We start from the raw sequence: 21,634 nt of genomic DNA, 5'->3' as shown, positions 1-21,634 counted from the left end.
GTAAAAGACAACATTTTACTCAACGCAGGTCAAAATTTTACAATAAAAACTGAACATTTGTGCAATATTATGATAAAGGTAAATGGGTTCAATGGGTTGTACTTGTATAGCGCTTTTCTACCTTCAAGGTACTCAAAGCGCTTTGACACTATTTCCACGTTCACCCATTCACACACACATTCACACACACATTTGGCGGGAGCTGCCATGCAAGGCCCTAACCACGACCCATCAGGAGCAAGGCGGAAGTGTCTTGCTCAAGGACACAACGGACGTGACGTGATTGGTAGAAGGTGGGGATCGAACCAGGAACCCTCAGGTTGCTGGCACGGCCACTCTTGGGGCGGTGTAGCTCGGTTGGTAGAGTGGCTCTCATATCCAATTTTTCCTTTTCAGCAAGCTTCTCCATGATGTGATCCATCTTGCAATTCAGTTCAGAAATCGCCCCAGACTGTGATCCCACAGCCCGGCCCAGACCTTCCATTGCGACGAACAGCCTTTGGGCTCCTTGGGTGGCTGCCATCGTCTTACGAATTTTACGATACACCAGAGCAATGCCCAGCCCAATCAGCAGGTGCCCGTGATCACGGTTCCAAATAGGTAGATGTCTTCCACGTCCTCGATGGAAAGGACTGAGAGGCACATGATTCTCCATTTGTCCCAGGAATCTCTCATGTACCCCGCAGCAATGGTTCCATCAGGGCAGCCAGGCTCCCCAGAACCTCTTTTCCTCGTCAAAAAGATTTTGTCAATTGAGTCGAGAGTCCAGCTAATCAATTCCATGTCTGATGTTTAGATTGGAGGAGAGCGCAAAGAAAGAGGCTTCAAAAAAAGTTCAGACAAGACAAGACAAAGAGAGCAAGCAAGGAGAAGACGGGAGGAGAAAAAAATGTGACCGCCCTCACCAGAGGCAAGACAGAAAGAGTTACTGAAAACTTGAACATTGTTGGCAATATTATAATAATAATCGGAATTTTACTTGGCAAAATTATGACAAAGGTCATAATTTTGAAAGAAATGTCACTGTTTTACAAAAACAACCAAAAAATTTGCAATATTATGATAAAAGTCAGAATTTTATATGAAAAATGTCACCATTTTGCAGTAAAAAGTACTAATTTTACATGAAAAAGTAATAATTTTACGAGAAAATATTGCAATATTACAGAAGCAGAAAGAATATGAGAAATTGTTCCCAATTTTATAAGAAAGAAGTCGACACATTGTGAGAAAAAGACTGCTTTTAGTTAATTTATTATTATTATTATTTTTTGTTTGTAATTGGTTTTTAATCTTCAATATTTACTTCAACTTATTCCAGTATGTCTCTATACATTTTTATTTATTTAGAAAAAAAAAATTTTTGGCCAAAGGGGGCGCATTTCAATTTCCTACACACACTCGTGATTACATATGTTGACCAAAAGGGGGAGCACTTCAAATTTTTTAGACACACTTGTTATTTCATATGTTGACAAGAGGGGGAGCACTTTTAAAACCGACACGCAGTCAATTTGAAAAATCACTCCTTTTTGGGACCACCCTGATTTTGATAGATTTCACCACCAGGGGTGCACATGAGACATTCTCTGATAGATGCAATGGTTTTCCGTATTGGGACCATGATTTATGTCCTAACTTGTTCACACCTCCTCATATGGAAGCTACTTTTCCTTGGTGATGTCTCAAGAAGGGTACAAATACAAGAACACACACCCACACACACCCACACACACACACATACACACACACACACACACACACACACACACACACACACACACACACACACACACATTGGCAGTGAAGGACCGATTTAGTAAGATGAGGAACTGCTGAATCATCGCTTCTCGTATCTCCCATTGTTGTAATCATTAACTGTGTGCAGAAGGTCCATTTACTGCAACCGTTTCACATTCACAACAACAGTTGCTGAATATTCCTTGCTGAATATTACATTTGTGGCAAAAAGTTAGTTTTGCCACCATGCAGACATACAACCAATGTATTTTTATGCTTATTCAACACTGAAACAATTACCGTAGAAAAAAAATATTAAAATGATTCATTTTAGATTTTTTTTTACTCCCCGCACCCCATCAAACAATTATTAATAATAAATAAGTTATTAGATTTGTTTTGTTAATCAATAAAAACAATTATTAAGAGCTTTAAATGTATGTAACTATTCAACACTGAAACATATACCGTCGAAAAAAATATTAAAATTATTAATTTTGGATTTTTTTTATTCCCCGCACCCCCCCAAAAAAATATTGATGGTAAAAAAGTTATTAGATTTTTTTTCATCAATAAAAACAATTTTTAAGAGCTTTAAATATATGTAATTATTCAACGCTGAAACAATTACCGTAGAAAAAAATGAATAAATATTAATTTTACTTTTTTTTTTCATTCCCCGCACCCCCCCAATTTTTAAAAATTAATAATAAAAACGTTAGTATATTGTTTTAATCAATAAAAACAATTAAGAGCTTTAAATGTATGTAAAAAAAATATTAAAATTATTCATTTTAGATATTTTTTTATTCCCCGCACCCCCCCCCAAAAATTATTTATAAATAAAAAAGTTATTAGATTTTTTTTTTAATCAATAAAAACAGTTGTTAAGAGCTTTAAATGTATGTAATTATTTAACACTGAAACAATTACCGTAGAAAAAAATATATTAAAATGATACATTTTTGATTTTTTTTTTAATTCCCCCCTCCAAAAAAATAAATATTAATGATAAAAAAGTTATTATATTTATTTTCTTTTTATTTCTATTAAAAACAATTGTTATGAGCTTTAAATGTATGCGATTAAAGGGAAAATGTTTAGTTTTGCCTCAGGTAAAGGCATCAACTACAGCTCTTGCAACATATCAAAAAGCAACATTTTACCTTTTAAAATTATTTATTTTTTAAACATATTTTGCAACATGCAATTGATTATCTTTCTGGGGTTTTTTTTGGAATTAAAAGCCATGCAGCCAAAAATTACACATGAAAACATACAATAAAACATTGGAAAACTATTTCAAAAACACACATACTGTAATAAAATTAAACCAAATAGAAATAAAATAAAATATTTATACCCTTCCAAAAATATTTTGTGCTATGTAACTATCAAAAAAACTCAATATTTATAAAAAATAAAGTAATTATCTATCTATCTATCTATCTATCTATCTATCTATCTATCTATCTATCTATCTATCTATCTATCTATCTATCTATCTATCTATCTATCTATCTATCTATCTATCTATCTATAGAACAGAATAGAATATAATAGAATAGAATCCATCCATCCATTTTCTACCGCTTGTCCCTTTTGTATGTACTGTATATATATATGTATATTTGTATACATATATTTATGTGTACATATATATGTATGTATAAATATGTATATATGTATGTATACAGTTTGTATATGCGTGTATATATATATATATATATATATATATATATATATATATATATATATATATATATATATATATATATATATATATATATATGTATTTGTATGTATGTATATATATATTTACATATTTATATATGTATATATTATATATAATTTAGGTTTAGCCTCCATTCAGACAAAAAATACACAATGAAATAGATAACAAAATAATGGAAAAGTATTTATAATAGCATTAGTAAAAATTTAAAAAAAACAACTCTATTACTTTAAAATAATAAAACTATCGTTCTGAGATTTAAGTTGGAATTAAAGCGCTCAAACACATGGATGTATCACCTACAGCTCTTGCAACATGTTTAACAAAATAAAACAAGATTTTATTCATTGAAATTGTTTTTTTATTTTTTATTTAATTTTATTGGGATAAGCGGTAGAATATGGATGGAGGGATGGATGGATGGCTCCCAGGACGTTATTTGTATTTTTTTAATTAAAATAACAGTTTAGGTTTAGCCTTTATGCCATGAAATAAACAATAAAATAACAGAATATATATTTATAATAAATTGCATGTATTTAAAAAAAAACTTACATTTTTGGTCAATAAAACTATGAGATTTAGGTCAATAGGATTAAAGAGAAAATATTATATTTTTGATCAGGCATTGTAAAACAGACATCATCAACTACAGCTCTTGCAACATTTTTAAAAACTGAAGCAAAATATTATTCATCAAAGTTATTTATTTATTTATTATGTTATTTATTTAATAATGAAACAAATATATTAAATTGTCTCCCAGAATTTTATAAAACATTTTTTGCAGAATTAAAAGAACAATTTAAGTTTAGCCTTCATGCAACACACCATGAAATAAACAACAAAAAAACAGAAATATATTTATAATAACGTGCATGTACTAAAATTTTGATTAAATTTTTTTTAAAATTAAAAACATGAAATACAATTCTTATCAATAAAACTATGAGATTTAAGTTAATGGGAACAAAGGGAAAATATTATACTTTTGATCAGGCACTGTACAACTGGCATAGTATCAAATACAGCTCTTGAAACGTGTTAAAAACAACAACAAAAATGTTTTAATCAAATCTGTTTATTTAATTTTTGTATTTAATAATGAAACAAATATATTTACTTGTCTCCCAGAACTTTTTTTTTTTTTTTTACAATGAAAAGAAAAACATTGATTTAGCTTTTGTGCAATACACCATGAAATAAACAATAAAATAAAATAAATATATGTATAATAATATGCGTGTATTACATTATAAATAAAACAATTTTTAAATTTTTTTAAAAATTAATTTCTTATTGATAAAACTATGAGATTTAAGTTAATGGGAACAAAGGGAAAATATTATAGTTTTGATCAGGCACTGTACAACAGACATTGTATCAAATACAGCTTTTGAAACATGTTTTAAAAACAAAAACAAAATATTATTAATCAAAATTAATTATTTGATTTTTATTTTTGTATTGAATAATGAAACAAATATATTTACTTGAATTTTTGGTTCAGCCTTTGTGCAATACACCATGAAATAAACAATAAAATAACATAAATATATCTATAATAATATGCATGTATTACATTTTAAATAAAACCTTTTTTTTATTTTTTATTTTTTATTAATTTCTTATCGATAAAACTGAGATTTAAGTTAATGGGAACAAAAGGAAAATATTATAGTTTTGATCAGGCACTGTACAACAGACATTGTATCAAATACAGCTTTTGAAACATGTTTTAAAAACAAAATATTATTAATCAAAATTGTTTATTTGATTTTTATTTTTGTGTTGAATAATGAAACAAATATATTTACTTTAATTTTTGGTTCAGCCTTTGTGCAATACACCATGAAATAAACAATAAAATAACACAAATTTATTTATAATATTTTTGCGTGTATTACAATTTAAATAAAACAATTTTTAAAAAAAAATTAATTTCTTATCGATAAAACTATGAGATTTAAGTTAATGGGAACAAAAGTAAAATATTATAGTTTTGATCAGGTAGTGTACAACAGACATTGTATCAAATACATCTCTTGAAACATGTTTTAAAAACAAAAAATATGTATTATTAATCAAAATTGTTTATTTGATTTAAATAATTTTTTTTCATTTAATAATGAAACAAATATATTTACTTGTCTCCCAGAACTTTTTTTTTTTAGAATTAAAAGAAAAATTTTGGTTTAGCCTTTGTGCAATACACCATTAAATAAACAATAAAACAACATAAATATATTTATAATAATGTGCGGGTGTTAAAATTTTAATAAAACAAAAATTATTATTATTTCAAATTAAACTATCTATGAATAAAACTATGCGATAGTTAATAGGAATAAAAGGAAAATAAGTTTTGATCAGGCATTGAAGCAAAATATTATTTATGAACATTCTTGCTATTTTTTTATGTATATTTAATTAACCATTTATTTATGTTATTTCTCTAAGCTTATTTGTAATTAAAAGTAAAATTTAGGTTTAGCCTCCATGCAACCAAAAAAACCTAATAAAACAAAGAAATAAATGAAAGATAACATTAGATGACGGTAAATACTTTCAGTATATATTTATGCTGCATTCAAGGATTCACGTAAAACTCACCGGGGGCGACAGAGAGCAGTTCCTCTCGGTAGCTTCAAAAAAAGTGCTGCCGCTGACATGGCCTGAAATGAGAGGTCAACATAAAAAGTGACTATATCGTCAAGTCAGCACTTTTTGTTTTGAGTGGGAAAGAACAAAACCTCTTCTACTAAAGGCCACACATTCAGCAAAGTATCCTGTTCTCATCAACTCTTATTGACTTGAACTCTTTTGTAATTTAAAAATAAAATGTACCTGCAGTTATGGCCGCCAGAAGAAGAGCCGTCATCCAGCAGTAAGAGACCATCTTGGCTCTCGGTGCTGGAGCAGGTGCAGCGCTGAGTGTGCGGTGTCTGTGGGTGTGTGGTGAGAAGTGAATGTGTGGTTTATCTCTTTCTCTCCCTCTCTCTCCTGTCCCTCCAATCCTGCCGTCTCCTCTCCCAGCCGCCTCGTGATACTTGTGCACACTCGTCTACTAATTCATTCATTTTAATAGTGTGTGTCACAGCTTAGCTTCCTGCAAATGGCTCACATTTCACAATTTAAAACGCACTTTCCCGGGGATATTCTTTAGAGAAGCCAGTGTACAGCTCGCATGGCAGCGCAGACACCGCTGGAAAACGAGTCGACACAGCCATTATTGTGTAAACAACTGGCAACATGTGTCGTCAGCCATATGTTGCAGCTCAGCGTCATGGCACATAAATCAGAAGAGGAAGTGAACACAGCTGTATCCTGCTGAGCACATTTGTCGGAACATCTCATCCCACTGGATGGATGACGTTCCGACACCTTTCTCCAGCGGGACAGTGCCACATGCTGGCTGCCGCGTAAAACATGGAGAAGTTAAGTATTGAAAGGAGAAAATTAAAAAAAAAAATATATATATATATATATATATATATATATATATATGATAAATATATATATATATACAACTTGGCTCTCAGTGGGCCAATTTATTGTGTATTAATTAAAGTTAAATTAATTAATTAATATTAATTATTATAAATATATTTCTGTTTTTTTCTTGTTCTACCGATTGTCCCTATCGGACATATGTACATAAATACATACAAAAAAAAAAAATAAATATATATATATATATATATATATATATATATATATATATATATATATAATATATATATATATATATATATATATATATATATATATATATATATATATATATATATATATATATATATATATATATATATATATATATATATATATATATATATATATATTTATATATATATATATATATATATATATATATATATATACAGTGTTGGGTTAGTTACTGAAAACCAGTAACTCGTTACAGTTACTAGTTACTTTATTTCAAAAGTAACTCAGTTACTTACACCAAAAAGTAATGCGTTACTGTGAAAAGTAACTATTTAGTTACTTCTTTTTTTCTTCTTTTTTTTTAAAGCTTGCATTAAAGGCCTACTGAAATGAATTTTTTAAAATTTAAACGGGGATAACAGATCCATTCTATGTGTCATACTTGATCATTTCGCGATATTGCCATATTTTTGCTGAAAGGATTTAGTAGAGAACAACGACGATAAAGTTCGCAACTTTTGGTCGCTGATTAAAAAAAGCCTTGCCCCTACCGGAAGTAGCGTGACGTCACAAGCTGGAGGGCTGCTCACATTTCCCTATTGTTTACACCAGCAGCGAGAGAGATTCGGATCGAGAAAGCGACGATTACTCCATTAATTTGAGCGAGGATGAAAGATTTGTGGATGAGGAAAGTGAGAGTGAAGGACTATAGTGCAGTGCAGGACGTATCTTTTTCGCTCTGACCGTAACTTAGGTACAAGCTGGTTCATTGGATTCCACACTTTCTCCTTTTTCTATTGTGGATCACGGATTTGTATTTTAAACCACCTCAGATACTATACCCTCTTGAAAATGAGAGTCGAGAACGTGAAATGGACATTCACAGTGACTTTTATCTCCACAACAATACATCGGCGAAACACTTTAGCTACGGAGCTAACGTGATAGCATCGGGCTCAAATGCAGATATAAACAAAAGACATAAACCCCTGACTGGAAGGATAGACAGAAAATCAACAACACTATTAAACCCTGGACATGTAAATACACGGTTAATGCTTTCCAGCTTGCTGTTGCTAACGACGCCATTGAAGCTAACTTAGCAACGGGACCTCACAGAGCTATGATAAAAACATTAGCACTCCACCTACGCCAGCCAGCCCTCATCTGCTCATCAACACCCGTGCTCACCTGCGTTCCAGCGATCGACGGAAGGACGAAGGACTTCACCCGATCATCCGTGCCGTCGGCGGCTAGCGTCGGATAGCGCGTCTGCTATCCAAGTCAAAATCCTCCTGGTTGTGTTGCGGCAGCCAGCCGCTAATACACCGATCCCACCTACAGCTTTCTTCTTTGCAGTCTTCATTGTTCATTAAACAAATTGCAAAAGATTCACCAACACAGATGTCCAGAATACTGTGGAATTTTTAGATGAAAACAGAGCTTTTTTGTATTGGATTCAAAGGTGTACCAATACTTCCGTTTAACTAGTGACGTCACTCGCATACGTCATCATACAAAGACGTTTTCAACCAGAAGTTTAGCGGGAAATTTAAAATTGCACTTTATAAGTTAACCCGGCCGTATTGGCATGTGTTGCAATGTTAAGATTTCATCATTGATATATAAACTATCAGACTGCGTGGTCGGTAGTAGTGGCTTTCAGTAGGCCTTTAATGCCCTTTTAGCCTTCATTTCAGTACTGTTATCGCACTGGAGAATAATAAATGCAATGTGTTGATCAACTTGACATGCATTTGCATCACTGAACTCTGCTAAGCAATGTGGTCTACATACAACACACAAAGACAAAGATATGTTTCAAAGGGCCAATTTATTTCAGGCCAGAACAAATTGACAAAACTATTTTAAATAGCTGCAACATAACATACATAAGTAACAAACAGCATAATAACAACATAGCTGTACACCAAGGAAGTACTTTAACTTTAACTGTACATACACAAAGCCTAACCAGGCGTTTTTTCTCTCAAGGAATTCTGAAATAAAATTATGTCTGAAGCCCAGAACACTCTACGCAATTCCCCAGTTTTAGTTTAGAGATAAGGAAAGATTTGCCTGGCCCACTAGGATCCCTCTTTGTGTTTGTGAACTTTATAGTCTATACATTTAGAGTGATGTGATAATTAAACACTCTAGAAGTCTAGAATGAAAGAGTATATAAGAGAATTGACATAGTGTGTACCTTCAGTGCTGAATGATGAGCAGAGGCAGAGTTTGGAGTGTCTTCTTTAGCTTGCTTTTCATGTTTATGTACTCACTGTCCACTGTGTCCAGGAGCTAGGAAATTTTTTTCGTGCCATTTGCTGTTTGACGCCGGTATCATGCTAATTCGCTGCCTGAAAGCGGGTGACTCCACTGTATAAATAGCCTGCATGTCTTCTAGCACATACGCTGCAATGTCCTGGCTAGCAGTGCCTCGTTAAAACCCAGCCGCTGTTGCTTAGGAGGTGAGGTGTGTCTCTCTTTACTAGCTTCGTCGAAGCATGTTGCTTTTGTAGCTGTTTCAGCAGATTTGAATTGCTGTTTTGGGCAGTAGATGGGATCTTTGATCCAAGACACAATTTACATTTAACTAAAATGTTCTTTTCTTTGTGCTCGACAAAAGAAAAGTAGTGATAATATCTAGGCTGGCCATATTCTGAAATCCCAAAAAGAGGACACATATATGCGTGCCAAGGCGGGCAGCACGCCAAGGCTGGGACTAGGTGAAAATTTGCCAATGATACTTGAACTTGCTTTATAAATTATATATTTATTTAAATAAAGCATTTTTTCTCCTCTGTTGACAGCAGTGTTGGCGGTAGGAATTTTCAAAATGGGGTCCCAGGGAGCCCATCAAGTCATAAAAATGGGGTCCCACAGTAAATTTTTGGGGACCCACTTTTTTGTAAGCGTTTTGAAAACAAATGACAAATGTATGCATTATCCAGTTATATCTCACATTCTATATTGTGTTTTGGAAAAAGGTTGTCATAAACGTTACTTCATTCATTAAAAAAAAATTATAAAAAAAGAAAACAAATGTGTATACATATATAAATGTATTCAGTTATAAACATTCATTCACTTACTTTTTTCGTTCATGGATCTAAACTTTACCGCTGCTGGTAGTTTTTTCTATGCTTTTATTTAATAAGTTGTAGGTGTATTTATTTCAGTATAAAAGTGTAAAAAGTGTTTTGCTTCGGTCATGAAATGTTAATGGTGTGCCAGGGCATACATACATTTTATATTTAACACTTAAATCTCTGGAGTCTACATCAACTTGAGATCATTACTCATTTCAAAATGTTTTAGTTTTTTTTAATGTTGTTTTTTTGTTTGTTTGTTTTCCGCCCTTTTTTGTCAAACAAAACTATGTTTTTAACGGCAAACACACAAAATATGCAAAATCTTCTACCAAAAATATTTTTCTAAGTGGAATATTTGATGTGAAGTAATCGGAACACACAGCGCGCCTCTTCTTTGTGACACAAGAGATTCAGAAGGACGACACTGCAGCGCTCCAATAAAACACACTCAGATCTTCTGTTTCTAGCTGATACTACATAAAAAATAACGTAAAATAACGCAGTAACGCATCATGTAGTAACGGTAACTGAGTTACTGAATATAAAAAATAACGTGTTAGATTACTAGTTACCGCCGAAACTAACGGCGTTATAGTAACGCGTTACAAAGTAACGCCGTTACTGTAAGTCCCAACACTGTAGAACAAGCGGTCCCTATACACATATTATGTATGTACATATGTCCCTATCGGACATATGTACATAAATACATACAAATATATATATATATATATATATATATATATATATATATATATATATATATATATATATATATATATATATATATATATATATATATATATATATATATATATATATATATATATTGCTAAGTATAAAAATGAGCCAACATTTTTGAACGAAAGAAATTGCTGTTCTAAATGTGTCCACTAGATGTCACAATAGCAATTATTTGTATCTTTGTAGATGATGCTACATATGTACAAAAATAAACCACATGATGTTAGTGCACCAGTTGAGGAAAATGAGCAAACTACATAAATAGCATACTGTAATTTGATTTTTATTTATTTTTTATCTTGATGGATTGAAAATGAACACCAATGAGTTGACTGATGAACATTATCACATAATTTATTCAGAAAACGACAAATAAAGATACAATACTATTAACCGCAACGTGTAAGTGTAAAAAAAACCAATTTGTACATTTTCAGAATGTGTTTGTTTTATTTTTAAACAAAGAAAACAATCTGATGCTGTCTTTATTTTTAAGTTACCGTGCCGTGATTTTACCAGTGCGGCCCACTTGGGAGTAGATTTTTCTCCATGTGGCCCCCCCAATCTAAAATTAGTTTGACACCCCTGAATTAGAGTATTTTTTTCCTCAGAATACAGATCATCATTTTTTTGCACTTTTTTTGTTTTGTTTATTGTAATTACTATATTATCTTTGTGATTATGTTAAAATTGAGAGACCACAGGTATCTGCATACCCCATACCTCCACCAGGGGTCACTGTTACCAAACTAATCATCCACCTCCAGTGGGCACTGAGCACCTTATGCTTCAAAAACAAGCCACACATTCAGCTGGACTCTGAGCCCGTGTGTGTGTGTGTGTGTGTGTGTGTGTGTGTGTGTGTGTGTGTGTGTGTGTGTGTGTGTGTGTGTGTGTGTGTGTGTGTGTGTGTGTGTGTGTGTGTGAGAGTGTGATCTTGTATTTCTACCCTTCTTGAGACATCAACAAGGCAAAGTAGCTTCCATATGAGGAGGTGTGAACAAGTTAGGACATAAATCATGGTCCCAATACGGAAAACCATTGCATCTAATAGAGAATGTCTCATTTGCACCCCTGGTGGTGAAATCTATCAAAATGAGGGTGGTCCCAAAAAGGAGGGATTTTTCAAATTGACTGTGTCGGTTTTAAAAGTGCTCCCCCTCTGGTCAACATATGAAATAACAAGTGTGTGTAAAAATTTGAAATGCTCCACCTCTGGCCAACATATGTAATAACAAGTGTGTGTAAGAAATTGAAATGCGCCCCCTTTGCCCAAAATTTATGTTGAAAAATAAAATAATGATGTATGTATAGACATACTGTAATAACTTGACGTAAATAATGAAGATTAAAAACCAATTACAAACAAAAAATTCCCAAGAAATAAAAAATTAACTCAAAGCCGTCTTTTTCTCACAATGTGTCGACTTTTTTCTTCTAAAATTGGGAAACATTTCTCATATTCTCCGTTTCTGTAATATCGCAATATTTTCTCGTAAAAATTATTACTTTTTTTATGCAAAATGGTGATATTTGTCGTATGAAATTGTGACTTTTATCACAATATTGCCAATTTTTTGTTGTTCCTGTGAAATAGTGACATTTCTTTGAGTAAAATGACGACTTTTGCCATAATTTTGCAGAGTAAAATTCCGATTATTGTTATAATATTGCCAACATTTTAAAGCTTTCTTATAAAATTGTGACTTTTGTCGAGTAAACTTACGACTCTTTTCATAAAATTGCCAAAATGCTAAGCTTTTTTTGTAAAATTGCGACTGTTATTGGGTAAAATTCCAACTTTTATCATAATTTTGCACAAATGTTCCGTTTTTTTTTGTAAAATGTTGACTTGCGTTGAGTAAAATTACGACTTTTATTATAACACAAAATTCCAAGTTTTTCTTGTGAAATTGTGACCTTTTTCCTGTGAAATTCCAACTCATTTTTCACAACAAGCTGTTTTATATTAGCATAGTATGTATATATTATTAATATTGTAAATACAAATTGTTAGAATAATTGTTTCTAAGTTATCACAAAAACTTTGTGTTACATTGAGTGACCGGTAAGAAGACAAAAGCTATCTTTGAAACCCACCAAGAAGAAGGCTCGTAAAACTCCACTGTGTAAGGGGGAAAGCAAAATGAAGGGTTTTTTGTTTTCTTTCATGTATTGTAATCAAACAGAAAGATATTGCCTGACCCAAGTACTACAAAAGCGAAGGGGAAGCAGGACCAGGACCTCCTTTTTCAACTGTTTTACGAACGTCTTTTGAACTGTTTTACGAACCTCTTTTTGAACTCGTTTACCACCTTTTCTGTGAAGTGTTTATGACCTTTTCTTTTGAACTGTTCTGTAACCAAAGGCAACGCTGTTTACGACCCACTTCCCTCTGGAAGCCGCTGTGGTCGTGTGATCAGAGAAAGTCAAATAAAGGAGGAGTTGTACGATCTTTTGCCAGAGCGTGCTGGAGATTGTACAAGGGTACAGTGTCCAGGCGACTCTCCTCAATATTGAGCCAAATTGAATTCTGTCTCTGTTTGATTCTTTGCTTCTTGTCTTGTTTAATAGATGTCATCAGTGTTTGAACCTGACACAAATCTTTATATATCTAGAACAGTGGTTCTTAACCTGGGTTCGATCAAACCCTAGTGAGTTGGGCTCAGGGGTTCGGCGGAGGTCAAGACGCACCCGACTCATCGTGTAAATAAAAACTTCTCCCTATCGGCGTATTACGGATACGGCAACAGCTGACTGATCTGCAGGTGTGTAATTTCTTGTGAGTTTATGCACTGTGTTGGTTTTGTTGTTTGAACAAGGTGATGTTCATGCACGGTTCATTTTGTGCACCAGTAAAAAAACATGGTAACACTTTAGTATGGGGAGCATATTCACCATTAATTAGTTGCTTATTAACATGCAAATTAGTAATATATTGGCTCTTAACTAGTCATTATTAAGTACTTAGTAATGCCTTATTCGGCATGGCCTTATTATAACCCTAACCCTCTAACCCTGGCCCTAACCCTCTAACCCTAACCCTAACCAAATAAACTCTAAATTAAGTCTTTGTTAGTTAGAATATGTTCCCCATACTAAAGTTTAACCAAAAACATATAACTTTGTCTTGAATTTGACATTTTTTTTAATTTTTTTTTTTCACTAAAGAAGGGTTCGGTGAATGTGCATATGAAACTGGTGGGGTTCGGTACCTCCAACAAGGTTAAGAACCACTGATCTAGGAATTTTTCGGAGGTCTCAAGAAGGTAACAAATACAAGAATGTGTGTGTGTGTGTGTAAGTTGGTAAGAAAGAGAGCAGGGCATCGTCACACACTGTGCAGCTCGGTGATGAGGCACAAAGTTACAAATCAATATTAATAAACGGTAACCCTGGCAACGGGCGAGAGTGCATGAGTCAGAGCTCAGCCAGTCAAAAGGGGACGGCACGTCTATAGGAGCCAACATGGAGTCCCTATCTCCGAAAAGTAGACAATTATTTTCAACTGGGAGTGTTGTGAGTAAAAAAAAAAAAGAAAAAACGGATAAAGTTCAAAAAGGCGCACGGAGTTAATTAGTAGCAGATATGCACCGGTATCAAGGCCTTGGTGACCTCAGTGATAGTGCAAAGACTCTCTACTGAGTAAACAACGAGGGGTCACTCACTGCCAAACATCAACGTCAGCCAGGATAGCAATCGTAGATTAGAAGCTCCGAGTGGCTCAATACGCGCTTCCTCGTCGAAGGTTGTTATGGAATTAGTTCAATCATCGCAAGTCAACGTTCGGCGGTAGAAAAAAGTGAAAAGGTCTGCGGCCATGCATCTAATATCATGGTGAATTTGGGGTACTGGAGGGATCAGCTTTGATGCTGGCGGCGGGTCACATGTGCACACGTGAGGGGGTGATGGCGGAGGATATATAGGTCAATATTAATATCAAATCATGTAAGACGGGGGTGTCCAAAGTGCGGCCCGCAGGTAATATTTTAACGGCCCCGTGGCACATTCTAAAAATACGATTGAAAAAAATTGAAAACATAAAAAGTGTTATAAAAGAGCAAAAAGGTGAAATGTAACAATAAAATGTTTCTTTCTTTAAAAAATAATAATGAATCAAAATCAATGTCATTGTGAATTCACCTATTCAAGGCTCCAATTACATCACAATAAATATTCCACTTTCAGACATTTTTTTGGGGAAAATGTTCCATATTTTGTGTTTGCCATATAAAAAACTAAGCTGTTTTTTTTAAAAAAAACAAGTGCCTAAAACGAACAAAGAAAAAACATAAACAACAATACAAGTTGTAATTGACGGATGGATCTGAAGTTGATCTTGAGACTATTGTGTTAAAAGTTAAAAAAAAAATGTATGATTTATTTTTTAATACTTTACTGAGCAGGACCCTTTTGGATCCCCGATAATATTACTGGGACTTTTTTTTTTTTTAAGTGTCATTGCTCAAAAAATAATAATGAATCAATGTTGTTATGAGTTATGCTATGAGCTCCAATTATGATATAATCTCAAATATTCCACTTTAAAATATTATTGGGGGAAAATATGGCATATTTTGTGTTTTTTCCATAAAAAAAACAGGGTTTTCTTTGACAAAAAGAGCATACAGCGTAAATCTAAAAAAAAAAAAATTATATTGACAGATAGACCCAATGTTGATCTGGAGATTTAAACCTTGGATAATAATAATAATACTAAATAATGACACATTTTAAATGTTTTTTTTTTACCTAAACCCTTTGGGGTCCCCAGGATCAAGTCTGGGTGGAGGCCTAAATGTATATTTTTTATACATATATTGTATTGGTTTTTAAAATAAAAAATATCAAAATGGCCCCCGCTTGCTTTGATATTTTAGTCATATATTTTAGTCATATTTATTATTTATATTTATATTTTAGTCATATTTATATTTATATTTTAGTCATATTTAGTCATGTTTAGGCCACCGCTGAGGTAAGATCTTAGATGATGTTAGATCAACAGGTTATGGTTATGATAATAGTCCAGGCAATAGCTGGATCATAAACCAATAGAATTGCTTCAGGTATTTTTTTTTACCCGGTCATGTCACAATTGTTGCTAGGCAGAATACAAAAAAAAAAAAAGGAGAAACAGGTCTGTGGTTTAAAGTCCCATCGAAACAATGACACGGGTGTAATCCATCCTGTTACCTTGGAAACGGAGCAGAACAAGGACAGGGAAGGTTGACAGGGACATAGTCCTGTACACACACAAAATAATTTGGCAATTACATTAGAGATGAGGACTATGATGAACAAATACAAAATTAGGACTATATGAGAAGTTCATTAAATGAGAAATAATTGAAATGATGCTGTATGAAATGTAACATATAACAGCATCTATTGTAGGCCACATTTGCGCAGACTGGGTACGCTCCTGCACACATGACACTTGTTGCTAGGCAAAAATTGGTCCTGCACACTGAAAAATTCTGGGGGGGGGGGTTCCTCTACCCAAATGCTGGGTTGAGCCTGTTGGATCATATTTGCGGGTTATTTCTAAGGCATACTTGCCAACCTTGAGACCGGAAGAGTTAGTGCTGCAAGGGGTTCTGGGTATTTGTTCTGTTGTGTTTATGTTGTGTTACGGTGCGGATGTTCTCCCAAAATGTGTTTGTCATTCTTGTTTGGTGTGGGTTCACAGCGTGGCGCTTATTTGTAACAGTGTTAAAGTTGTTTATACGGCCAGCCTCAGTGTGACCTGTATGGCTGTTGATCAAGTATGTCTTGCAGGCAATTTCGTGTGTATGCAATAGCCACATACTACATGTGACTGGGCCGGCACGTCATGGTGAAAAAGCGGACGCGTCGACAGGTTGTAGAGGACGTTAAAGGCAGTGCCATCACGGCACGCCCTTAATATTGTTGTCCGGGTGAAAATCGGGAGAAATTCGGGAGAATGGTTGCCCCGGGAGATTTTCGGGAGGGGCACTGAAATTCGGGAGTCTCCCGGAAAAATCGTGAGGGTTGGCAAGTATGTTCTAAGGAGTTGGGTAGTTTTTGCGACCCAACCAATAACCCAGCTAAAGTAAAAGAAAACTTTTGTATGTACTTTATAAGTTACCTTATAACCTGGGCAAATTAAGGCATGTTAAATTTTTTAATCTGGCCCGCCGGACATTCCCAAATAATTTTTTTTAGATCTTTAAGATGGAAAGTGTAGCTGCCATTATGATGTGCAGTGATGTTTTCAAATGACCGGAAGTCTTGAACTATACAAAATATTTCAATGGTTGGAATCTGCGCTTTTGCATGATATACATTAGTATATCATGCAAAAGCGCAGATTCCAATATATATGTATATTACCATAGCAATTATGCTATGGTAATATACGTAATTAGTTACTATGGTAATCTAAGTCACAGCAGCTCAGACGAGGCACCAAGCAGTGTGGGTGGGGAGCGTTTCCACAGAGTGTCAGCCTGAAAATGCGGGTGTCAGGGACAGACGTGGAAGGAGATTTTTACAGCAAAGTTCTAAAACTTAGTGATATATCAGATGTATCAGATTGTAGTTAGTTTTTTCTTTTACCCTTCGCGTTCATATTTCGCTGTTTGTTGCATTTTTGTTGCGTTTCGCTTGATTGTAAAATATGTGGAGGGAGAGGGGGTGTGACGTTCATATGTTGTCAATATTCAGTGTTTTATCATTCATAGTTAATATTGTAAATCCCACATTCTTCTTTTTTTTCATGTACATTCTGGGGGTCTCATTCAGTAAAATGTTTTTTAAATTCCATTCCGTTTTTTTAGGCGGTCTGTCATAACCTTTTTAGCATTCAATCAGACATTATTGTGAGGTTTTTGTTTTAGTGTTCCTAAAAGTAGGACCCAAGCACACATACTGTACAGCACATTTTCACAGCTTACATATATATATATATATATATATATATATATATATATATATATATATATATATATATATATATATATATATATATATATATATATATATATATATATATATATATATATATATATATATGTTTTTGATTATATATATATATATATATATATATATATATATATATATATATATATATATATATATATATATATATATATATATATATATATATATATATATATATACTGTATGTATAACTTAAAAAGTCAAAGTACCCATGATTGTCACACACACACTAGGTGTGGCGAAATTATTCTCTGCATTTGACCCATCACCCTTGATCACCCCCTGGGAGATGAGGGGAGCAGTGGGCAGCAGCGGTGGCCGCGCCCGGGAATCATTTTTGGTTATTTAACCCCCAATTCCAACCTTTGATGCTGAGTGCCAAGCAGGGAGGTAATGAGTCCCATCGGTATATATATATATATATATATATATATATATATATATATATATATATATATATATATATATATATATATATATATATATATCAACTTCAATCTTGTGCTGGGGTTATGTGATGTTAGAATACTTGTTATTACAAAATAGATTTGTAACCAAATATAATTATTTGCAACGTTTTATTTTTTTTATTATTTTTTTGTTTTTAGGAAAAAATAAAATTTCAGTTGCAAATATTTTTTTCGGTTGCAATTCCATTTTTGGTTTGGTTGCATAAAAGGACACAAAGTTCTTCGTATATGAGCTGAGTCGTGGTGTACCTGGCATCATGAGAAAAACAGATTCTGATGTGCTTTATTAATATTTAATACAGAGTAAATCAAATTCAATTTGTGTTTGGTTAACTTGTTTTAGAACCTATATTTTATAATTTTCTCTATTACAATTGTCATCTTTATTGTGATTGGCTCAATGTTTTTTCTGTGGCCATGTTCCTGCCTACTCTCCCTGTCCTTTTTTTTACTACATGTCGTCATGGCAACTGGGTAGGTTACATAAAGGTCATTTTTTAAATTTAATTTTGATGCGAATATTTTTTAACTGAAATGTTAAAAACTGCTGAGTTTAAAACTACCCAATTTTGGTAGTTTTTAACCCAGCTACTGTGCAACTAGACTAAACCGGGGGTCAGCAACCCGCGGCTCTCGAGCCGCATGCGGCATTTAGTGCTGCCCTAGTGGCTCACTGGAGCATTTTTAAAAAAGGATTGAAAATGGAAAAGGTTGAGGGGGGGGTAGTATGTTTTTTGTTTGAGGAAAAACATGACACAAACCTTCCCAATAGTTAGAAAGCCCACTGTTTAATATGTTTGTGTGTATGCTTCACTGATGAGAGTATTTGATGAACATCGTTGTGTCCTACTAATTTCGGCGGTTCTTGAACTTGCCATAGTGTGGACTGTGACGCAACAGTTTGTTTACATGTAAAATCGTCCACTCCTTTTTTGTCTCATTTTGTCCACCAAACGTTTTATGCTGTGCGTGAATGCACAAAGGTGCGCTTAGTTGATCTTATTGATTTGTTGGAGTGCTGATCAGGCATATTTGGTCAGTGCATGACTGCAAGCTAATCAATGCTAACATGCTATTTAGGCTAGGTATATGCACATATTGCATCATTTTGCCTCATTTGTAGGTATATTTAAGCTCATTTAATATTGTTTACTTTTATCCTCTTTGTATATAACCAAACAAATGATGTGTAACCAAAAAATATTTACAACAAAAAAAAAAAGTTTTTCCAAAATGTTTTATACATCAAATCCATTTTTGTGTTTGCAAATATTATTTGGTTGCAAATCCATTTTTTTTGGTTGCATAAACACACATTTATCTTCATGTGTATGCTGCTTCACACTCAAACTTGTTGCTAGGCAGAATAATGCAGGGCCAATTTAAAATTATGAGCATGAATTTTAATACAACCTATCCTGTTCCTTTCGCAAAATGTGCAACCTCACAATGCAGAGAAAGGACAGGGAGAGTTGGCACAAAAATACATATTAAAAACCAAATACATCCAAATTGTGGTAACTGCTCTCTATTAAATGCAAAATGAATTAGAATCTATTATAAGTTTGCCTCTAACTTCAGCACTATTGCGCACAAAAACAGATGCATGTGCAAGAGTATCAGCATGCATTCACACACTCACACAAATTGCTTACTGGGCTGAGCTCCAATCGGCACGATTAATGCGGCCTGTATCACATTTTACTGTAAAACACAGCATAGGGCCTCCAGGGAACACACCAGCTGGAGTCTGCAATCCTTCAAAGTCTGCCTTCAATAATTGAATCAACTTTCCGGCTGGTAAAAAAAAAAAAACTTGCTGTAAAGTTAGTCCTGAAGAAGACCTTCATACGCTATTTCCACAAAACCTCATGAATAATTTCATTGGAGAATGGGAATGATGATGTCAGCATTCACAAAGTATTGAGTGAAGAAACATTTTATTCCTTAGGGGGAAAAAGTGTTTTAAATAGATTAAAATAATGTTTTTTAACCCCAAAGCTTTCATTAAAGCACAATTAAGAAAATATCTGCAACAATAATTTTACACAAATTGTGCACTGTGCTTTAGTACCACACTGACTCATGTTCCATGTTTTTTACTACTGTTAAATAACATGCCAACATCTCCCAACTTCTTTAAAATTACGATAAAACATGATGTTTGTTGGTAGAGCATCTTACATAACAATAGTATATATTTGGTTATACGATAATTTAGAAGTTGGCACACAATATCTAATAACTAAAAGCTATTTTGGACAACCTTGTAAAGAAATAGCCTTTCCGAAGAACCCTTGAAACTGGGCATTTCTCAATTGACCTTTCTGCTAAACATCCCACTTCTGACACCAGAATACCTTAGGGCAGGGGTCGGCAACCCAAAATGTTGAAAGAGCCATATTGGACCAACAATATAAAAAAAAAATCTGTCTGGAGCCGCAAAAAATTAAAAGCCTTATATAAGTCTTATAATGATGTAAGTGTCTATATTAGTTATATTAGCCTACTATCAAAATGACTATGTGTCGCAGGCTGAAGCAAATCTTCGTTGACAGAAATGTTGAAATTTAATATTTATTCTACACATTTTTACTAAATTACAAACCATTAGTAAATCAGAGGCTACTTAGAGGGTGAGATAACGCCTGGAAATTACTGGCTTTTAATGGCCAAAGGTACAGATGTGTGTGTCCAAGTTAAAGGAAACAACAGGCTTCTTCTAATGGATTTATTCCAATCTTTGGCAAGCTGGGTAATGTTTGCTGTGGTCTGGAACAACATGGCACACAGACAACTATCTGAAATGCAGCCAATGTTACATACAGGTAATGTGTCATGAGACATGCAAATATAAATTATATACAAAGAGGACATAAGTAAAGTATATTAAATGAGCTCAAATATAGCTACAAACGAGGCATAATGATGCAATATGTACATACAGCTAGCCTAAATAGCATGTTAGCATTGATTAGCTTGCAGTCATGCACTGACCAAACATGCCTGGTTAGTACTCCACACAAGTCAATAACATCAACAAAGCGCACCTTTGTGCATTCACGCACAGTATAAAACTTTTGGTGGAAGAAAATGAGACAAAGGAGTGGAAGATTTTGCATGTAAACAAACTGTTGCGTCACAGTCCACACTATGGTGAGTTCAGGAACCGCCGAAATTTGTAGGACATAATGACGTTGACCAAATACTCTCAT

At 33.6% G+C, this 21,634-nt stretch overlaps 1 protein-coding gene across 1 annotated transcript in view; it reads right to left on the bottom strand.

The window, feature by feature from the left end:
• xpnpep2 (X-prolyl aminopeptidase (aminopeptidase P) 2, membrane-bound) overlaps positions 1–6,477 on the bottom strand; it is a 30,325-nt gene extending 23,848 nt beyond the window's left edge. Inside the window, 2 exon segments of the mRNA XM_062040019.1 lie at positions 6,089–6,150; positions 6,323–6,477. Of these exon segments, the coding sequence (XP_061896003.1) occupies positions 6,089–6,150; positions 6,323–6,374 (114 nt within the window). The 5' untranslated portion in view covers positions 6,375–6,477.
• Between the last annotated feature and the right edge of the window lie 15,157 nt (positions 6,478–21,634).

This window comes from Entelurus aequoreus, linkage group LG28 (genome assembly GCF_033978785.1).
Source record: "Entelurus aequoreus isolate RoL-2023_Sb linkage group LG28, RoL_Eaeq_v1.1, whole genome shotgun sequence".
NCBI lineage: Eukaryota > Metazoa > Chordata > Actinopteri > Syngnathiformes > Syngnathidae > Entelurus > Entelurus aequoreus.
Note: the sequence above shows the minus strand (reverse complement) of the source record. Positions and strands in the feature narration are given on the sequence as shown.